The sequence below is a fragment of the Rhineura floridana genome, chromosome 9, assembly GCF_030035675.1.
Source record: "Rhineura floridana isolate rRhiFlo1 chromosome 9, rRhiFlo1.hap2, whole genome shotgun sequence".
NCBI lineage: Eukaryota > Metazoa > Chordata > Lepidosauria > Squamata > Rhineuridae > Rhineura > Rhineura floridana.
The window spans coordinates 1,355,351-1,374,066 of NC_084488.1; the positions used below are offsets into that span (position 1 = coordinate 1,355,351).

The 18,716-nt window shown below is 40.1% G+C and overlaps 1 protein-coding gene across 1 annotated transcript in view; it reads left to right on the plus strand.

Annotated features, from left to right (window-relative positions):
• The first annotated feature begins 208 nt into the window (after positions 1 to 208).
• MSANTD1 (Myb/SANT DNA binding domain containing 1) overlaps positions 209 to 18,716 on the plus strand; it is a 49,070-nt gene continuing 30,562 nt past the window's right edge. The window contains exons 1-3 of the mRNA XM_061584327.1: positions 209 to 276; positions 702 to 966; positions 12,845 to 13,129. Of these exons, the coding sequence (XP_061440311.1) occupies positions 713 to 966; positions 12,845 to 13,129 (539 nt within the window). The 5' untranslated portion in view covers positions 209 to 276; positions 702 to 712. The remainder of the gene's footprint in view (positions 277 to 701; positions 967 to 12,844; positions 13,130 to 18,716) is intronic.

Here is an 18,716-nt window from a genome sequence, read left to right on the forward strand (position 1 = left end):
CATGCACACATATATGTAAATACTAATCTGTGTGCATGTCCCTGAAATAAGGATTTGGCACCATTTTTGCTGCTTTCCTGTGCTGCTGTTACATACTTCAGATGCTAACTATGCTTCCACAAATGTGCAAGACTTTTTAGATGCAATTGTTGTAAAGGGGTCTTTTTTGTGTACATGATTTCAGTCCTTTCCACTTCCTAGTGTGTCTGTCAAGGGACAACTTAAAAGCTAATGCAGGCAGCCATGACCCCCTGCTTGCAGCAGATTGCCTAAAAGGTAAGAAATATTTAAAAAGTAAAAACTTAAAAGTAGCTTCTCAAAGCCTGCATAGATCTTTTTTGTTGTTGTTTTTGTTAAACCTAAAGTGTTTAAAAGCTTTAATATTGATGGCCTGTCAACTTTGTCCTGATTCTTTGGCTTTCAGTTAAAAGGTTTTTGTTGTTGTAGCTTATGCAGTTGCTCTGTTGCTATGGAAACGTGACATCAAAATGACGTTTCTCTGTTTAAAAGCTTTTAACTAAATTCCTGCCTGTCAGATGTAGGCCCCATTTTGTGCACTCAAGCTTCAAGCTGTTGCAAAGAGGTTTCATGTGTTCTGTTGTCATTCAAATCCTGTAGCTTCATATGCATGCCTTGCACTGCAAAATCCTAAACTCAAAACTGAATCCTATATTAAGTGTTCTCTTTTAAAACCCTTTTAGGTCAATCAGGAATGGCTGCAGCAGAAATCCCCAGTTATATTGTTTCTTCTCAGACTGAGAAGCACAGGAGGGCCAGGAACTGGACTGATGCAGAAATGAGGGGCTTAATGCTGGTTTGGGAAGAATTTTTTGATGAATTGAAACAAACTAAAAGGAATGCCAAAGTTTATGAGAAAATGGCAAACAAACTCTTTGAAATGACTGGAGAAATTCGACATGGAGAAGAAATAAAGATAAAAATTACAAATATGACATTCCAATACAGGTAAGCTTCAGTTAATTCCTTTTATTCTGAGAGAGATTTCTAGAAACTAATCAGGTTCTTTGCTTTTCTGAAAAGATCCTATAAAAAGAATCCATAGATGAAAGATTAAAGGTTGTTCATAGGTCTCTTAAAAAATCACTCTTACCAACACCATATTATCATTCCTATTTTTTCTTCTAACAATTTTCAAATGCTAGTATAACTTTGGTGGGTTTACTCTTTATTAATTACTGTTTTTATGAAAGATGCAAAAGATAGCATGAATTGTTGTCTGTGTTATTTTAGCTTCCATTTACAGTTTCATTGGGCACAGCACAAGTCAATTTTGAACTAGTCTCAATGTAAAAACTAAGTAAATTAAAATAAAATAAAAAATTTGTAAAAAAAATCCTAAATTTTGCCATTGCACATTGAGGAAGTTACACTTCAGAGGACTAAAATAACTGCATGCCTCACCACTGAGTGACACACATTGCTATAATTGTAGCCAGCATTAGCAAAAGAACAATTACATTTGCAGAAAGAAATCAGTGCATGCTATAAATACTGTTCCAACTGCGGGAGGAAACCGGGGTATATAAAATGAGACAATGAAGTGTAGTTAGTGTCCATCAGACAGGAAAGTTGGTTTAGGAGATGAAATATTTGCAGCTTAGGGACAGAGAAATTATTTGCATGATGGTGTTGAAAAATAGTTTCTTGTTTCTGTGAGATATGAACTGCCAAATTTGCTTTTACCTATGTTGTGTTTTGAGACATGTAATCTTTAATATGGATGTTAGAAGTTAACTATAATTAATTAATCTCAAATATGTGTCTCCTTCATTTAATCTCTTTTCAATGTACAAAGCAATAGCAATAGGAAAAAGTTACTTATAACAGGCCTCCATCTTAAGTCTGCTTGTTTTGGGGCTGGGGAGGGTGGGTTGGTTAGAGCATCACCTATATTGAAGCCATATGCTGTAAAAATGCAATCTAGGTTTCTTTATAAGCATTTCTATATTTGTATCTTAATTTTCAGTGTTGGCTAGATCATCTTAAGATGGTGTCCTCTTAAGTTATGATGTGCTTTGCATGCGACAGTGAATATTCTAAAAAATGATGTATTTTCACTTAACTTTCACCTTGGGGGAAGACACTGGTATTGTGTACAGATGTACACTCTGAAACACAGAGATTGTGTGCTTACTCTGATAACAAGAGAGTGAGAAATCCAAAAATGTATGCGGAAGTTTTTGGTATGAAGGCCTAGCTTTGTTTCTTAAATTATGATCGCTACAAAAGCATAGAGGAATATGAGTTGAACGCGCTCCATTTCTTTCTCTCACATAACACATTTAGTGTATGTATAATTATATCTACAAACACACACACTGTCTCTCTGATACACGCACAAACACACACACACTCCATATTTTTAAAGAAATATATTGAAACATCTACCTGCCAAGTTTTGAAAGTACAATAATAGGAGCTTTAACGCCACCTTCTGACCTTATTTACCTCCAGTCTACTGGACCCATAATACAACTGCAGTTGAGAACATTATGGTGTCTATAAACTGTTGTATTAATTTTTCTCATAATCTTAAATTATGCTAAAAACAAAACAAAAAAATTAAAATATTTTCAGCCTGAACATTCAGGTTTAAATATTATGCTTTGTGTATGTGAATGATCCTCTGGATATGGTCCAGCAGTACTTCAACTAATCTGCAAAGAAGCTGAGCAATTATGAGGAACTCTGCTTTGATCTAACAGCTAAAGTTCTACAAAGCTCCAAAAGTAGAGATTGGTAGACGAATTGCATCTCTCTCTCTCTCTCTCTCTGTCTCTCTCTCTCTCACACACACACAGAGAGAGAGAGAGAGAGAGAGAGTGAGTGAGAGAGTTTTTGGATACAGCTGTGGCTGAGGTTGTTCTAATTATCTCTAGTTCACAAGGAAACATCTAAATATAATAATTATCTCTCATGCTAATTGCAAAATGGAGTAGATCAAGTCATTGGATCTAGAAAGGCCTTCTCCTGAGAGAGAGAGAGAGAGAGAGAGAGAGACTTATGGCAAATACCACTTTTGGTGCTTCGTCGATTTCATTTTCACAACAAAATATCAGCAGTAAGCACGATTAAGTATGCATAAAAGTTAAAAAGTGAGAAATAGGACATTTTGTATAACACATTCGTGTTTTGTAACACTGATTAGTATTTGTACTGTATAATTTTACAACCAGAAGCATGTAAATAATTGAAGAAGCAAGCAATTATGCAAGAGGAGTAAAGTGGTTACTATCAGGCAATAATGAATACTTGAGCTAACTGCTTAAGATTTACATAGTTCAACATTTTTTTATATAAATCTAAGAACTAAGTATTATGAATATGCTGTAGATCCTGCGATAAGTGTATACGTGATATATAAATGTATAAAAATTCTTCCACATAGTGGTTTTCTGTTCTCCTGATTCATTCTGGTTAGAGCCGGTGAGAGTTCCACATCAGAGTTCCCCCCACCCATCCTGAATCAGAACAGTATCTTGAACAGGTAGCCTGAATTTTGGGGTGGCTGGGAAGGAGGATCCAGTTCTATTTTAAGTTGTTTTAGAAAAAGTACACTGAAACACAGCTTAAGATCATTACTAAACTGTTAATTCAAAAAAACCTCTGTAGTATATTACTTTCCTCTGTTTATTAAATTTAAATGTATAAATCTATTCTGTCTAAATTCCAAAGCAGCCCACCTGATTCATACCTCCTGGATTAATGTGCATATTGGAACATATTTTTCTCTTTCAGAGTGCTCACTTGACTGAATTTGATGAGCTGGTCTGAGGCCTGCTTTTTAAATAAATGTTATATGTATGTATATATTTTACAAGTAATAGCCCAGGGCAGGGAACCTCATGCCTGGAGGCCACACGCAGTCCCCCAGGCCTGCCTGTTGGGCCTCTTCCCAGGCCACGCCCCTCACAGGCATCACACCCTCCTTGAGGGTCTTTGCCTGACTGGAATGTGTCCTCGAGCTCTGATAATGCCTCTTGCTTGCATGGCTGGCAGATATTATTTATTTAAAATATTTCTATCTTGCCCTTCTACCTTACAACAGGGCACTCAGGATGGCTCACAATAAAATCAGTACACAATCAACACACAAACACAAATGGATAAAAATACATAAAATATAGATTAAGAAATTTGGGGGGAGTGATATTAAAGGGGGACTAAGGAGGTAAAACTAAAATTCGGGGGGGGGGAGACGCAGAAGAGACCAGAGGCAGCTGATCTTAAATCATGGGCAGGTACATATGAGCATAAGTGATCCCTCAGGTAGATTGGCCCAAGGCCATTTAGGGCTTTAAAGGTCAAAATCAGCATTTTGAATGAGGCTTGGAAACAAATTGGGAGCCAGTAAAGCTGATAAAGCAAGGGGTGATATGATCCCCACACCTCAATCCAGTTAACATTCTGGCTGCTGCATATTGAACCAAATACAATTTCTGAACAATTTCCAAAGGCAGCCCCAAATAGAGTGTGTTACATTAATCAAGCCTTGATGTCACCAATACATGTGTCACTGTGGCCAAGTCAACTGCTTCCAGGAACAGGTGCAGCTGGTAGACCAGTTTGAGTTGGCCAAAAGTACTCCTGGCTACCGCAGCCACCTGATGTTCAAGCAACACGGCAGGATCCAGGCCTACTTCCAAACTGTAGACCTGCTCCTTCAAGGGGAGTGCAACCCTATCCAGAATAGGTGCAGTTTTCCCCTTGACCAGCAGTACTTCCGTCTCGTCTGGATTAAGTTTCAGTTTGTTAGCCCACATCTAGCCCTTCACAGCCTCCAGGCACTGGGTTAGGATGAGCACTCCCTCCCTGCAATCAGGTGGTAGGGAGAGACAGAAGTGTGTGGTATTAGCATATTGATGAAATTATACTCAAAATCTCCAGATGACCTCTCCCAGTGGTTTCATTAAAGAGCATGGGAGACAGAATGGAGCCCTGTGGTAGGCCAGCAGCCAGGGGGTCGAGCAATAGTCTAGCACCACTTTTGGGGACCTATCTACCAGGTAGGACCAGAGCCACCGTTAAACAGTGCCTCCCAATCCCATCCCAACTAGACAGCCCAGAAGGATACCATGGTTGATGGGGTGTGTGTGTAGATCTGGTGTGGGGAACCTTTGGCCCTCCAGGTACTACTACAACTCCCATCATCCCTTGTAACTGGCCATGCTTTCAAGGTTGATGGGAGTTGTAGTTGAGCAAGATCTGGAGGGCCAAAGATTCCCCACACCTGGTATCCAAACTAGCCTACTTTCAAATTTACACTCATTACTCTGCCTGCTTTTGCCTCTGGCTCTGTTCACCACTGGCCTGTGGTCCTCAGAAGGTTGCCTGAAAGGGAATATGGCTCTCGGGCTGAAAAAGGTTCTCCGTTCCTAGGGATGTCGGAGAATTCCAATGAAAACAGCAACAGGAGCAGAAATTGCCAATGTTCACTTATTTGTCCCATGCCCGCACTGGAAATCAATCAGCAAATAAAGTCAGTATTCACTGTTATTGTTGGTTTCAGTCCTCAAATGATATGTAATTGATTCTTCTTTCCCCCCCTTGTATTGTATTTCCTTTGCATTGAAATGAAATGTAATGACAACATATGTAATTTGCATAATTACTTAGATAAATTATGTACTTTACATACTTTTGCCACAGTTTTTGGCAGAAGATGAAGTGCAGAGGAACAGAAACAGTACTGTATGTGATGAATACAGGGTGGAATGGAAAATGATGCCTCATTCCATCCCCACCCACCCTTGTAACAGCTGCTGCAAGCAGCTAAAAAACCCGTCTGCTGGTTCAAACTTGGGGCTACAAATGGCCCTGGAAGAGACCCCATGGGGGCACCTATTTTTTCCCCATACTCTGGGAGGAGCAGCACATCATCATGTCCCATTGCTCCCTGTGGAATTTTTGCCTGCAGTGTGTGATGGCAAGAGCAGCAGCAGCCAGGCTGTCGAGCAGCTTGGAGTTGCAACTCAGAGTGTAAAAAAAACCCAAAACCATTTGTCAAAGGGCAGCCCCCAGACCACTCTTTAAGTACATTTTTGTTAAGAATTTTGTGTGGATTTTGGGGGGAAGAAATTGCACATGGATGAAATGGACTTGCAAGGGACAATCTGAAACTGACACGAACCAGAATTAAACTTAGATCCATTCATCTGTAGCAGTCTACATTATACAGGAGTTTAAATTACCTAGTACTATATATTTTACAATGTTTTTGGAAACTATTTTGGTATATAAAGGTATATAAAACAACATTTTAAAACCTCCCTTTAAAAGTATTCAATTCATTATTCTAAAAGAAAAATAATTTATACACTTTTTAAAATCCCTCCATCCTCCCCCCCCCGGTCTTTCTTGTTTCCTTCTCTCTCACACACATTCTCTCCTGAAGGACTGGAGGATATTTCAGGAGGAAGAAATGAAGAAGGGACACTGTTTTTTTCCCTTCCAGAATCCCCCTTCCCACCATGTACTAATACAATGCTCAAGTTAAGGATTTATAATCAGCCCCAAATCTGAGTCCCTCTAGCAACAGATACTATAGCACAGGAATGCCTCAAGAGGTGAGATGGGAAAAGAAAAAAAGTGTCCTCCACCTCAAAAGTACTTCCTAAAGATTTTGTTGCAAGTCTCACTAGTTGTTTCTAATTAGGAGCTTTACTATGTAAGAAACGTTCTTATTAATCTATTTCCAAACTTCATAAAATGTGATGTATATATTTTAAACATGAAAAAGATTTTTCTCAATAATCAGTACATGCAGGAGTTCAGTATCTAGATCCTTGCTATGCTTTTCAGCATGGAATCTTTGCTATAGTAACTGGAGAGAAAAAATCAGTCAAAGCCCTTCAGAAAGTTGTATTTGAATATTTTACCAGTTTTCTCTTCCATTTGAATAATTCATTCACAGCAGAGACACAACTTAAGTATTGCACTTTTGCTCCTCTCTTGCCTTTAGCTGCCCATTGGCATATGAGCAGTGTTATTTATAATTTATTATGAAAGCTTTTTTAGAAGCCACAAGAGAGTAATCTTGTTTTCATTCAGCAGGTCAAGTAGAGTAATAGCAACCAAAAGATCATCATAATAAAAAGAGACACCTGAGTGCCATATTTTGCATGGAAACAAACCAGAATGTGTATATTCTTTAATTGCTCTATTTTTTGCAATTGGTACTCTGAAAAGGATCAGCCATATGAGATGGCAGATATAAAGCATTCTGGCTTTAAAATTCCCACTGTACATTTCCCACACATATATAACACCACGTGGTGACTCAAGACTTGATTACCCACAGCTCAGTTTGTGAACTCAAAGTCTGTTGAAATGCATTGTCTTTGAGGTTATTTATTTGTACAATTGAGATACTGCTCAGAGTTAAAGAGAAATCTCTATGCAGTTTACATAAAATATAATTAAAAAATATGAATTCATATAAGAATACATTGAACTAAGACTTCCTAAAAGCTAAATAAAAACAGAGTAAAACTGTATACCATAGATAAAAACGAGGAGTGCACAAAAATGAAAAAAAAAGACTTAGGAATTAGAGTCCAGAAAAACTCATACAAGCATATATGCACATTAAGAGGCGATTAAATCTGGTTACTGTCTCCGCTTCTCAACCCAGCTGAGGGCATTTCAGAGGATGGGTGCCACCACCAAAAACATTGCTTCTGTGTTGTCAGCAGGTGATCATCCACTGTTCATCAAACAGCCAGCAGGGTTTCTCCAAATGTTATTGGTCTGTACTGGGGAAAGCAATCTGTGAGCACAATGGTCCCAGGTTGTTTAGAATTCTGCTTTTTTTAAAAAAATCTATAGTTTAGGGCATGATCCAACACACCCTTCTGCCTGGCTGGAGTGAGTTGGATGCCACTGAGCGCTGGCTGTGCTGGGAGGCTCCCAGCTGTGCTGGGCTTTGCTGGCAGCAGCACTCCACTGCAGCGAGATGTGGCTCTGCTGTTAGTGAGCCCAGCTGGAGGGGAGTGGTCTGACGAGAACAAAGCATAGGATGAGGAGGACCTGGAATGGGATAGTTGAACTGGTGAGGGGCCGAGCGGGGAGTTAGCCTCAGAAGGCACCCCAGCTCTGGACTTTGACACCTCAACCCAAGCAGCTCCAGCTGGTTGTTTCCCAGCCTGATGCTCCCCTCTCCTTGTGCCCATGTCACCTGCAGGCACCCATCCTCCCTCTGAGGGGGAAGATGGGACGATGATGGGGGCTCAGTCTTTGCCTTGTGCCAGGAGGCAAATGCAGTGGGAAATTCAACAGGCACAGTTGAGGGGGAGTCGTCACCTGTGTGTGGGCTCCCAACAGTGACAGTTGGCACACTCAAGTAACATGCTCGCCCAGCCTTACTTAAGCCGAGTGGAGGGGGGGAGTATTTGCTGAGTCAACGTCTTAGTGTTACAGAAAATTACTCTCCAGTGGCACTTTGCCTGGAAATCTTAGGTGGCATTCGCTCACTACTTGAACACAGTCTGAACAGTGGCAATAGAGCAGAACTATCACAGGTTTTACTTTTAATCTTTTTGTTTCGTAGCAGTTCCTATCTTTTAGTTTTGTTGTTCTTACTCACTAATAGGCAAAAAACCTTGCAGTTCAAGAATGTACCTATAGCCAACAGATATTTCTATCAAACTTTAGAAAGCAGGGAAATGGGTCAGCTGTAGTGAATGCACATGGGGAGCAGGAGACCTGACCTCCTCTCTGAGATATTGTACTGCCCTTCAAATTTGTCAAAATGCAAACACAGTTTGGGTTGGTCTTTCACAGTCCAATCCACTTCCTGTGTAGCTTGGAAGAATTTGGTAACATGTGTTTTCCCCACCTTTTTAGTCTATAGCAGGCACATGTAGCCTCCCACCCAAATTTAAACCAAACTTTCCCTGGCCACATCCACACCAGACCTTTATTTCACTTTAGACAATCATGGCTTCTCCCAAAGAATCCTGGGAAGTGCAGTTAGTGAAGGGTGCTGAGAGTTGCTAGGAGAGGCCCTGTGCCCCTCACAGAGCTTCAATCAGAGCAGCTGACTGTTAAAACACTCTGGCCACTGGAGCTCTGTCAGGGGAATAAGAGCCTCCTTTTAACACCCTTCACAAACTACACTTCCCGGGATTCTTTGGGAGAAGCCATAACTGTCTCAAATGAAATAAAGGTCTGGTGTGGGTGTGGCCCCCTGATTAGGGAAGCCCAGCAGCTGTGAGTCTGACTTTTAGAACACTGACAGTTGGTTCGTACTGAGCATGCCGGACATTATCATTGAGTCCAATGCTAAATTTCTTAGATTAATTAACAATCAGCCAGGCACTTTTTAAACTTTTAAACTGCAGAAAATGAAGGTCAGAGTAGGGAGCAAGGCCAGATGACAGGTACTCTGTGAACATGGCTGATTTTTAATGAACTTCAACAGATTGTGAAAACTCTGACAGAAAAAAGTCCAAAAGGGGTCTGTTTTTTCTCTCTCTTTTTACACTTTGAACTCTTGATTCTCTCTGACTGTTTTGTGTATCGCCATGTAAATTTAGAGGGTTGTTAAGCAAGCATTTCTGTGGCTGTATAATGTGCCTTTAAATCAATTTCAACATGGCAACCTTGTGAATCAGCGACCCCCAGTAGCATCTTTAATAAACCACCCTGTTCAGATCTTGTAAGTTCAGGTCTCTGGCTTCCTTATGGTATCAATCCAATTCTTGTTTGGTCTTCTTCTTTTTCTACTCCCTTTTGTTTTCCACAGCATTATTGTCTTTTCTAGTGAATCATGCCTTCTCATTAAGTGTCCAAAGTATAACCTCATCTTTTAGTAAGTGTTCTTTATTTTAGAATATCCATTTGTGGGTTAAAAATAAAAAAGCTATCCAGCTGACCTCTTCCAGCTTTATATTATTTATGTAGTGCTTACAGTGTGTATGGTATTTGAAGTGTTAAGTGCTCGGTAATGTTGCCTCAAAATAAATCTGTGTTCCATTGATTTTTACCTAGTGCAAATGATATGTTGCATGTTTTAAATTGTCTTAGTATCTTAAGTGTATGTTTCATGGTTTTAATGTCGTGAATAGTTTAATTCTATTGTAATTGTATATTTTTGTATGGTTTTTTTACCTATGTGTAGTTTTTATTTGTAAGCTGCCCTGAGTTCCAGTTTTGGGAAAAGGGCAGGGTAAAAATAAAGATTCATTCATTCATTCATATCAAAGTGGAAATTAAAAAAGAAACATAATTTAAAGCTAACTGTAGTTGGTACCCAAACAACCTGTAGAGCCTTGGAAAAAAGGTTACAGACACTTGCTTTTTGTCACTCTAGCTCACTCTAGACAGCACATTCAAAAACCACGCCACTGAGCTCAGCTTGACACACACCCTCTCAGCTCAGCTTGGCATTCCCCCTCAACTCAGGTGGCCTGCCACCTCACCCATAAGGCTGGCCCTGCATGTACTGTGAATATACAGTGAATTTTCATGCAGATTCTATTCTCTAACTGAGACTTGGCACTTACCCTCTGAAGCATACAATTTTATGGTTAGAATTCTTACTTATTTTGCTGTTGATAATTTGGTAACCATCATAAATTCAGTGCAATTCTTCTTGGAGTAAAATATTTTACTCCATTGACTTCACCTCTTTTGATCAAAAACTGTTTTGTTCATCCAGAAATGTTCTTTATTTCCCTCTTTAGAGTTTGTCTTGCAGCTTTCTCTACTGATGCTTTTTCTCCAATCACCCCCACATCTTTCTCAGTATAGACAGCTGATTTCCCCATCTTCGTTTTTGAGGTATAATTAGGTCTAGGGTTACCAACTTTTTGGAGGTGGGAAGGAGACATGGCCCAGTATCTTTAACAGCTTCATGGCTGGCAAAAACTGCAAGTGGAGCTTTTCTTGGCATTGAGATTAACAGTAAAATATGAAGTATATTATTATTATTTGGATTAATATCCCACCCTTCCTCCTGAGGAGCCCAGGGCATCAACACAACATCTTATTAACAACAACAACAATGTAAAAACAATTGCAGATAAAAATATTCTAAATACAATTACAGGTCAAAACATTCTAAAAACAGTTACAAATAAAAGCATTCTTCCATCCAGTGATCTCCAGGTTGCTAGGAACTGTCTCCTTCAGTCATCAAGTGCATGGGTAAACAGGAACGTTTTTTAATTTCTCCTGAAAGTCAATAATGAGGGAAGCAGACACATCTCACTGGATTATTCCAGAAATGATGAGCCACCATTGAAAGGCCCTGTCAGGGTCCACACCAACTGGGGAGCTGCCAGTGGCAGGTCCATTGGCAAGGCCTTACCTGCTGGTCATGGGGTCTTGGATGGTTGATACTCAGATGTAAGCATGCATACTCACTAGTTAATGGGTAGGACTCCAGCCTAAAGCTACATTCTTATACACACTTACCTGGAAGTAGAGATGAGGGGAAAGTTAAATGCAGTTCGCTTTTAAAACTAAATCTATCAAATTCACACTTTCCAAAACAATATGAGAACCGAAACACAACCATCCTTTGAAATTCACGTATCCAAATTTTGCAATGCAGTTCTGTAACCACATAATGTTACAACAATGCATGTATATATAAATGTGCATAAAAATGGATATATTTGTGAAAATAACATACACAAATGCATATTAGCAGAAATTGCTTGCAAAAATGTGTAATTTTGTCAAAACTTCATGCAATGTATTTATTAGGAGCATTACGCACTAAAATGCTTAAAAAATTCATTTGTGATTCCCCCCCCCAAAAAATTCACAAATTGCTGCAGAAATGTTGAGAACTGTATTTAAGACTGGAAAAATGAGAAACTGAGAGAACCAAAACGACAGATCCTTCCGTCCTTATTTGGAAATAAGCCCCACTGAACTCAATGAGACTTTTCTGAGTAGAAGTGCATAGGATTGTACTGTAGGTGATGGAGTGAGCTTCACCTATTGACGTTTTGCACTTCATGTGGCAACTAAAGAAGAGGAGGCAGCAAAAAAAAAAGTTGCCAACACTAATTGGATAAGAATGTTTAGTTATTCTCCAGCTTTGCCAACGGAAGTATACATCAATGTCCCTGGGGACAATTTCTCTAATGAGTGGAGGCTTTTATTTGTTAACTAGTAAGGTGTAAATTTTAAATGTTATATTCACAGCAGTAAAAACAAAGAAACCAAACTTCTAGTTTTTTAAAAATTATTCGTTTATTTTGGTTATAATTCACCCTTCCCCAAAGGTTCCCAGGATGATACACAATATTATAGTAAAATACTACATAACATACTATAAAACCAATAACTCTCATAACAACAACCACTATAGCAGCAAAAAAAAGAATTCATTGCTTCGGCTGGCTCCAAACTTACTGAAGGTGCTTACATGATGCCCAAAAGCTACTAATGTGGAGGACAATTGTATCTTGTTTCACAACTAGATAGCCATAACAGAGAAGGCCCTACTCCATATTGTTATGCTGTGAACCACAGTTGGTGATGGAACTCCAGGCAGGGTATTTCCCATGGAACTTGGCCCAGGTTGGAATGGGAGATCTATGTACATTCTCCAAGACCTGTTGGAGATTATGTATATTGACTAGGAAATATGCACCATTTCCTCTTCGTGGACTGATTATGTGCAAATTCTCCTAGTGACCCTGGTGAAGGTTCACAAATGGCTGGTTGTCAGTGCACATTAACAACTCAATTTACATCCTCCCTAACATATGCACACAGACACACACACTTTAAAACATTTTTATAGTATGATTTTTGAAACCTGCATGAAATTACTGAGTTTTTATTATTGTTTCTTTCATTGCAGGAAATTAAAATGTATGACTGATAGTGAAACTCTTGCACCTGATTGGCCTTATTTTAAAACCATTGATAGAATACTTTCTAAAGTGTCAGAGCACAATGATGTGAAAATGCATGACAGTCAGCAACCAGGTCCTTCAACATCCCAGACTGAGGCATCACAGTCGCCATCTGCCAAGTCTACTCCGCTCTATTTGCCATATAACCAGTTCACATATGAAGGGAGAGAAGAATTTTTCGAAGATGAGCATTCTGAGAGCTCCTCCAGCTTACTTTCTTATAAGTTAAGGTAACAGTTATATTTTACTTTGGAATATAATATATTGGACTCTTTGTGGTATATAATATAAAGCTGCAAAAGTCCCTTTCCTCAGGACCACTTAATTTATGGACTTAATGGTCTCCCTTCTGTTTTCTTTGGCTGTGAAGGATCTAATAATTATATTTTAGTGAGAAGTATTATAAAGGTTGCCATCCTTTAATGTGAAAAATTATAGGTTGCATTTTGTGAGATTCCAAACTATTTCCATCAGCAGCTATACCACCTTGCTGTACCAGAGGGAGAACTGGTAGAGTGAGGTCTCCTGTATCAGTTGGGCCCAACGGTTATCTGGCTCTTCCTTTTCCAGAACTATCTCAAGTTTATTGTTTGTTGCTTATTTTCCTCTTCCCTCGCTGTCTGTTCCTTTTTGTACTGTGTTGAGTAAATTCTAAGCCATTATTTCAAACAGTGAATTGTCCTGAGTGCATTGGCAGAAAGACAGTGTATAAATGTAGTAAGTAGAAAGTCCAGTTATTTACCATATCCGTATAGAAAGATCTAAGGGGGTTATTATGACCATGGATATCAAGACTAGTGATGCTGTCGAAATTAGTTCATAAGTTTATTCTAGTATGCTGGTAATTCTTTAATGTATAACAAACCCTGACTCTACAGTTTTCAAAAACCTTTACAACAAACCTTTATTATTTTCACAATTCAAACCAAGATTTATTAAAAGTTTGTTGATAGTCCCTGCACCTAAGCAGTTTGCATGGTTGGCATGACGAAGCAGCCACACTCCTTCTTCTTTGCACATTTCATTTATTTCTTGCTATAACCCTTCCGTTTCCAAAGGAAATGAAAAATACCCATCAGCAATACACATGCACAGAATGCTTTTACTTTAACCCTTTAATTACTCCTTCACAAAGGAACGAAAAGATTTCATCTTTTGGATCTGAAACTATACAACCACCAATCACATTGCAAGAAACTGCCGTGTTGATTTGCATCCATTCCTTCTTCAATGTTTCTTTGTCACTTGTGGGTGGGTGTTCAGTTCTCATCCAGGTAGTTCACATATGGCCAGCATTTCTGTACAGTATCAGACATTAAAACTTTTTTAGGTAAGAAAAGGTTTAGACTTGAGTACTATATGCCTCTGGGAGTGATATGGGATATGCAATGTTTTCTCCATGGGTTTAACCATTTGTTGAACTTGCATAAACTCATGATCATGTCAGTCACAGGACTGAGTGATACTGTGTCTGGATGGGTGCCACATGATGGTTTTCCTTTGCTTTCCTGTAGCATGCAGTGATGTATTCTTGGACTAGTGGGAACTATTTATCTTGTTGCTGAATGTACCATCCATTTTCCTCCTGCTTGTCTAATGAATGGGTATAGGAAAAGAACCAATCTGACCTAGACCTTGTAGGCACCCCATCTAAGGAAGAGGCTTGGGATCCTGCAGAAAGCACTAAAGAACCTGTGGAAAAGCCTGACTCACCTACATCACACTGTGGATCCAGGATCTCCCCCTTCAGCCCCAGGAGTTAAGAATCAATGGAGGAGTGGTCACTGGCTGCAGGGAAACTTCAGGACCAGATTTCTACTCAGAAAGAGGAGTCTACTTAAGAGAACGCAGCACCAGGTGCAACTTATAATCAGGAAGGGATGGATTTGACTGCACTAGCATAAAACATATCTCTGCTCCCAGTTGGTCTCTTTCTTGGGCAGTTCTCTTCCAGCTCCTGCCAGATGTAGGCTTCTATTTGCTTTGTCTTGGCTCCTGTTTGACTAATGCTCCAGCACTTGCGCCTGATCCTGACCGGTTTCCCTCAGCTGTGAGGTTACCTTTAAACCAGTGCACCCTTGGTCTCAGATGACTTGGACTTTGGTGTGAAGAATTGACATTGGTCAGGGGAATTGGATGGATGAACTGACATAGTTAGAGTAAGGTGGAATAAGGTTTGATGATCCTTAGCTGCTTCTCTAGGAGCATGTGTGTGTATGCATGCAGTGATACCTGACTCCCTGCTCTGAAAGGCAGCAGGGGGCAGAAGTAGAGCTATACATGGCTTTTTGTAAGTGGGACTACTGCCATAGGTGCAAATGAATTTGGGCCCTAAAACTGTGGAAGGGTGCTATGTTTCATTGGATGGGTTGGGGGCTTGGCTTTCTATATTTAGGATAATGATTGACTCACCTGTTTTCCATTTTTTCAATGCAACTAGAATCATAGGGCATGGAAGGACTGCTAGGCTGGTAAGTGGGGCAGCCCAATGGGGTTATGTATCACTGGTCCTAAAAACACTGCACTGGCTGCCAGTGAATACTGGACCCAATTCATGGTGTTAGCATACAAAGCCCTAAATGGCTTGGGACCCAAGTATCTAAAATAGCACCACCCCCAGTATTAATAATCTCAGATCCTACGATCAGCAGGTGAGGCCTTGGTGATGCCAACACCAAGTGCTACCTGCTTGGCGCTGACCCATGACAGAGCCTTCTCAATGGTGGCTCCTCATTTGTGGAATGCCCTCTCCAGTGAGGTGCATCTGTCTCCATCACTTCTGACTTTCGGAAGGAATTTGAAAACATTCCTGTTTACCCAGGTATTTGATGGCTGAAGAGGACTGTTCCTGGCAACTTGAAGATCACGGGCAGAAGAATGTTTTTGTCTGTGTTTTAGCATGTTTAGAATGTTTTTAATTATAATTGTGTTTAAAATGTTTTACTAGTGATTTTAGAATGCTTTAAAATGATTTTTTTCTTGTTAAATTGTTTGGTTTTTATGTTTGCTACCAATGCTGTCTACAATAAAGGCTCTTACCATATATGGAGAGAGTAATGCAAGACGTCCAAGCTGGATTTAGAAAGGGAAGAGGCACCAGAGATCATATCGCAAACATACGTTGGATAATGAAACGGACAAAGGAATTTCAGAAGAAAATCACCCTGTGCTTTATAGATTACAGCAAAGCCTTTGACTATGTAGATCATGAAAAACTATGGTATGCTTTAAAAGAAATGGGGGTGCCATAGCATCTAATTGTCCTGATGCACAACCTGTACTCTGCACAAGAGGCTACTGTAAGGACAGAATATGGAGAAACCAATTGGTTCCCCATCGGAAAGGGTGTGAGACAGGGGTGTATTTTATCACCCTGTTTATTTAATCTATACACAGAACATATCATACGGAAAGCAGGATTGGACCAAGAAGAAGGAGGTGTGAAAACTGGAGGGAGAAATATCAATAATTTAAGATATGCAGACGATACCATACTACCAGCAGAAACCAGTAATGATTTGAAACGAATGCTGATGAAAGTTAAAGAGGAAAGCACAAAAGCAGGACTACAGCTGAACGTCAAAAAGACTAAAGTAATGACAACAGAAGATTTATGTAACTTTAAAGTTGAAAGTGAGGACATTGAACTTCTCAAGGATTATCAATACCTTGACACAGTCATTAACCAAAATGGAGACAATAGTCAAGAAATCAGAAGAAGGCTAGGATTGGGGAGGGCAGATGTGAGAGAACTAGAAAAGGTCCTCAGATGAACACTAAAGTCAGGATCATTCAGACCATGGTATTTCTGATCTCTATGTATGGATAAGTTGGACAGTGAAAAAAGTTGATAAGAAAAAAAATCAACTCATTTGAAATGTGATGTTGGAGGAGAGCTTTGCAGATACCATGGACTGCAAAAAAGACAAATAATTGGGTGTTAGAACAAATTAAACCAGAACTATCACTAGAAGCTAAAATGATGAAACTGAGCTTATCATACTTTGGACACATCATAAGAAGACATGATTCACTAGAAAAGACAATACTGTAATGCTTGGAAAAACAGAAGGGAGTAGAAAAAGAGGAAGGCCAAACAAGAGATGGATTGATTCCATAAAGGAAGCCACAGACCTGAACTTAGAAGATCTGAACAGGGTGGTTCATGATAGATGCTGTTGGAGGTCACTGATTCATAGGGTCGCCATAAGTCGGAGTCGACTTAGAGGCACATAACAACAACAATAACAAAACCCTTGGCTCCTTCAGGAGGAAAGGTGGGATATAAATTAAACAAATAAATTAAATAAATAAATAGAATCACAACACAGAGGCAGAGGTGAGATAACTGCTTCATCTTGTTCAACATCCAGCTCCTCCTCCCCACAAAGACCAAGCCAATCATTGGTATCATCTGTTGCATCTGAGCTTACTCATGGCCATATAAAACCAAGAGAATATGAAGGGAGGCATCCTGTTGTGGAGGGAGGCCATACATTGATAGATGAAGAGGACTGGTCACCCAATCATCCACTACTTTCAGTGATGCAGAGGTGTCTTAGCATGTAAAGCCAGTATTGGATCAATTGTTAGTAATGGTGTCACTGCTTGAGGAAAATCTAAAACGACAGTAGAGCATGAGACACCTGAAAACACAGAAAGCACCAGGGAAACAGTGCCTTCAGGAGTCCTGTCTAGTGCTGCAGCATGGAATTTCCTGATGAAGCAGCAACACACCACCATCACTGCCACCTCCTCTTCTGACAATAGTTACTACATTATCCTATCCACCACAGGCAAGGTCGCAGCAGCTCCATCACCTATACCTGAAGATCCAAGCCATACAAGTAAGTGTGGCAGAGAAGTGTCCTCCTTTGTATAGGAACACTTATTGTGCAATGAAAAAGACATATATGTTGTGAACTGGAAGCACTACAGAGTGCTTGTGCAGTTGAGGACAAGAAGGAAGATATTCAAAGATGGGTACTATATCCATGTATTATCATCTGTCTTTACACAACAGTGAATTAATGTGGAAGAAGAGGGCAGAACACTTTCACTAACTTCATCCATGCCTTCCTCCTGGTCCATGCCCAGTTTAAGGCATCCATGGCTAGCTAGGAATCAAACTTGGCAACCAAATGACCCCAGCATGATAGAACACAACAAGTGACTTGCAGAGTTAATTGCCAAGGGAATACAGCCATTCTCCCTTTTTGTTAAGCCATGTTTTGTAGAGTTTATCTATCACTGTGTCCACCAGTAGAAAGTTCCTAGGAAGAGCTACTTTGCAAACACATCTGTTCTTGCCCTCACAGCAGTTATTACAGGTGCACCAAGGAGCAACTTAAAATATTGTGTTGATGGAACTGTGGACAATGGATATCTGCACAGCTGTCAGGTATAAGATTACATGTCTGTTACTGCTTATTGCTTTACAATTGAAGGTGGGTTCCGTCTGGTGCAGGATCAGGCTGTTCTAGACTTGCCCAGGTTTAGCTGTGCACATTACTGCATTCAACGTTGCATTGAAATGTAAAGCAGTGTCGGGAGGCAGAGTTGGGGTCCCGGGGGGTTGGAAGAAGGGGATTCAGACGGATGGCAGGGAGGAGGGGGAGCAACTTCGCCCGAGTGGAGCAAAGACGAAACAGAGGAAATGCCAGAGATAGGATTGCTTAGCAACGGAGAGCCTGAGAGCTTTGGAGTTTCAGAATCGTCCCTGGACATTCCCACGCATCCCCTTCTCCGAGGCTCAGAACAGGAGGGAGAAGAGGGAGGGCTGCCCAAGGCAGAAAAGCCGCGAGGCAGTTTACCATC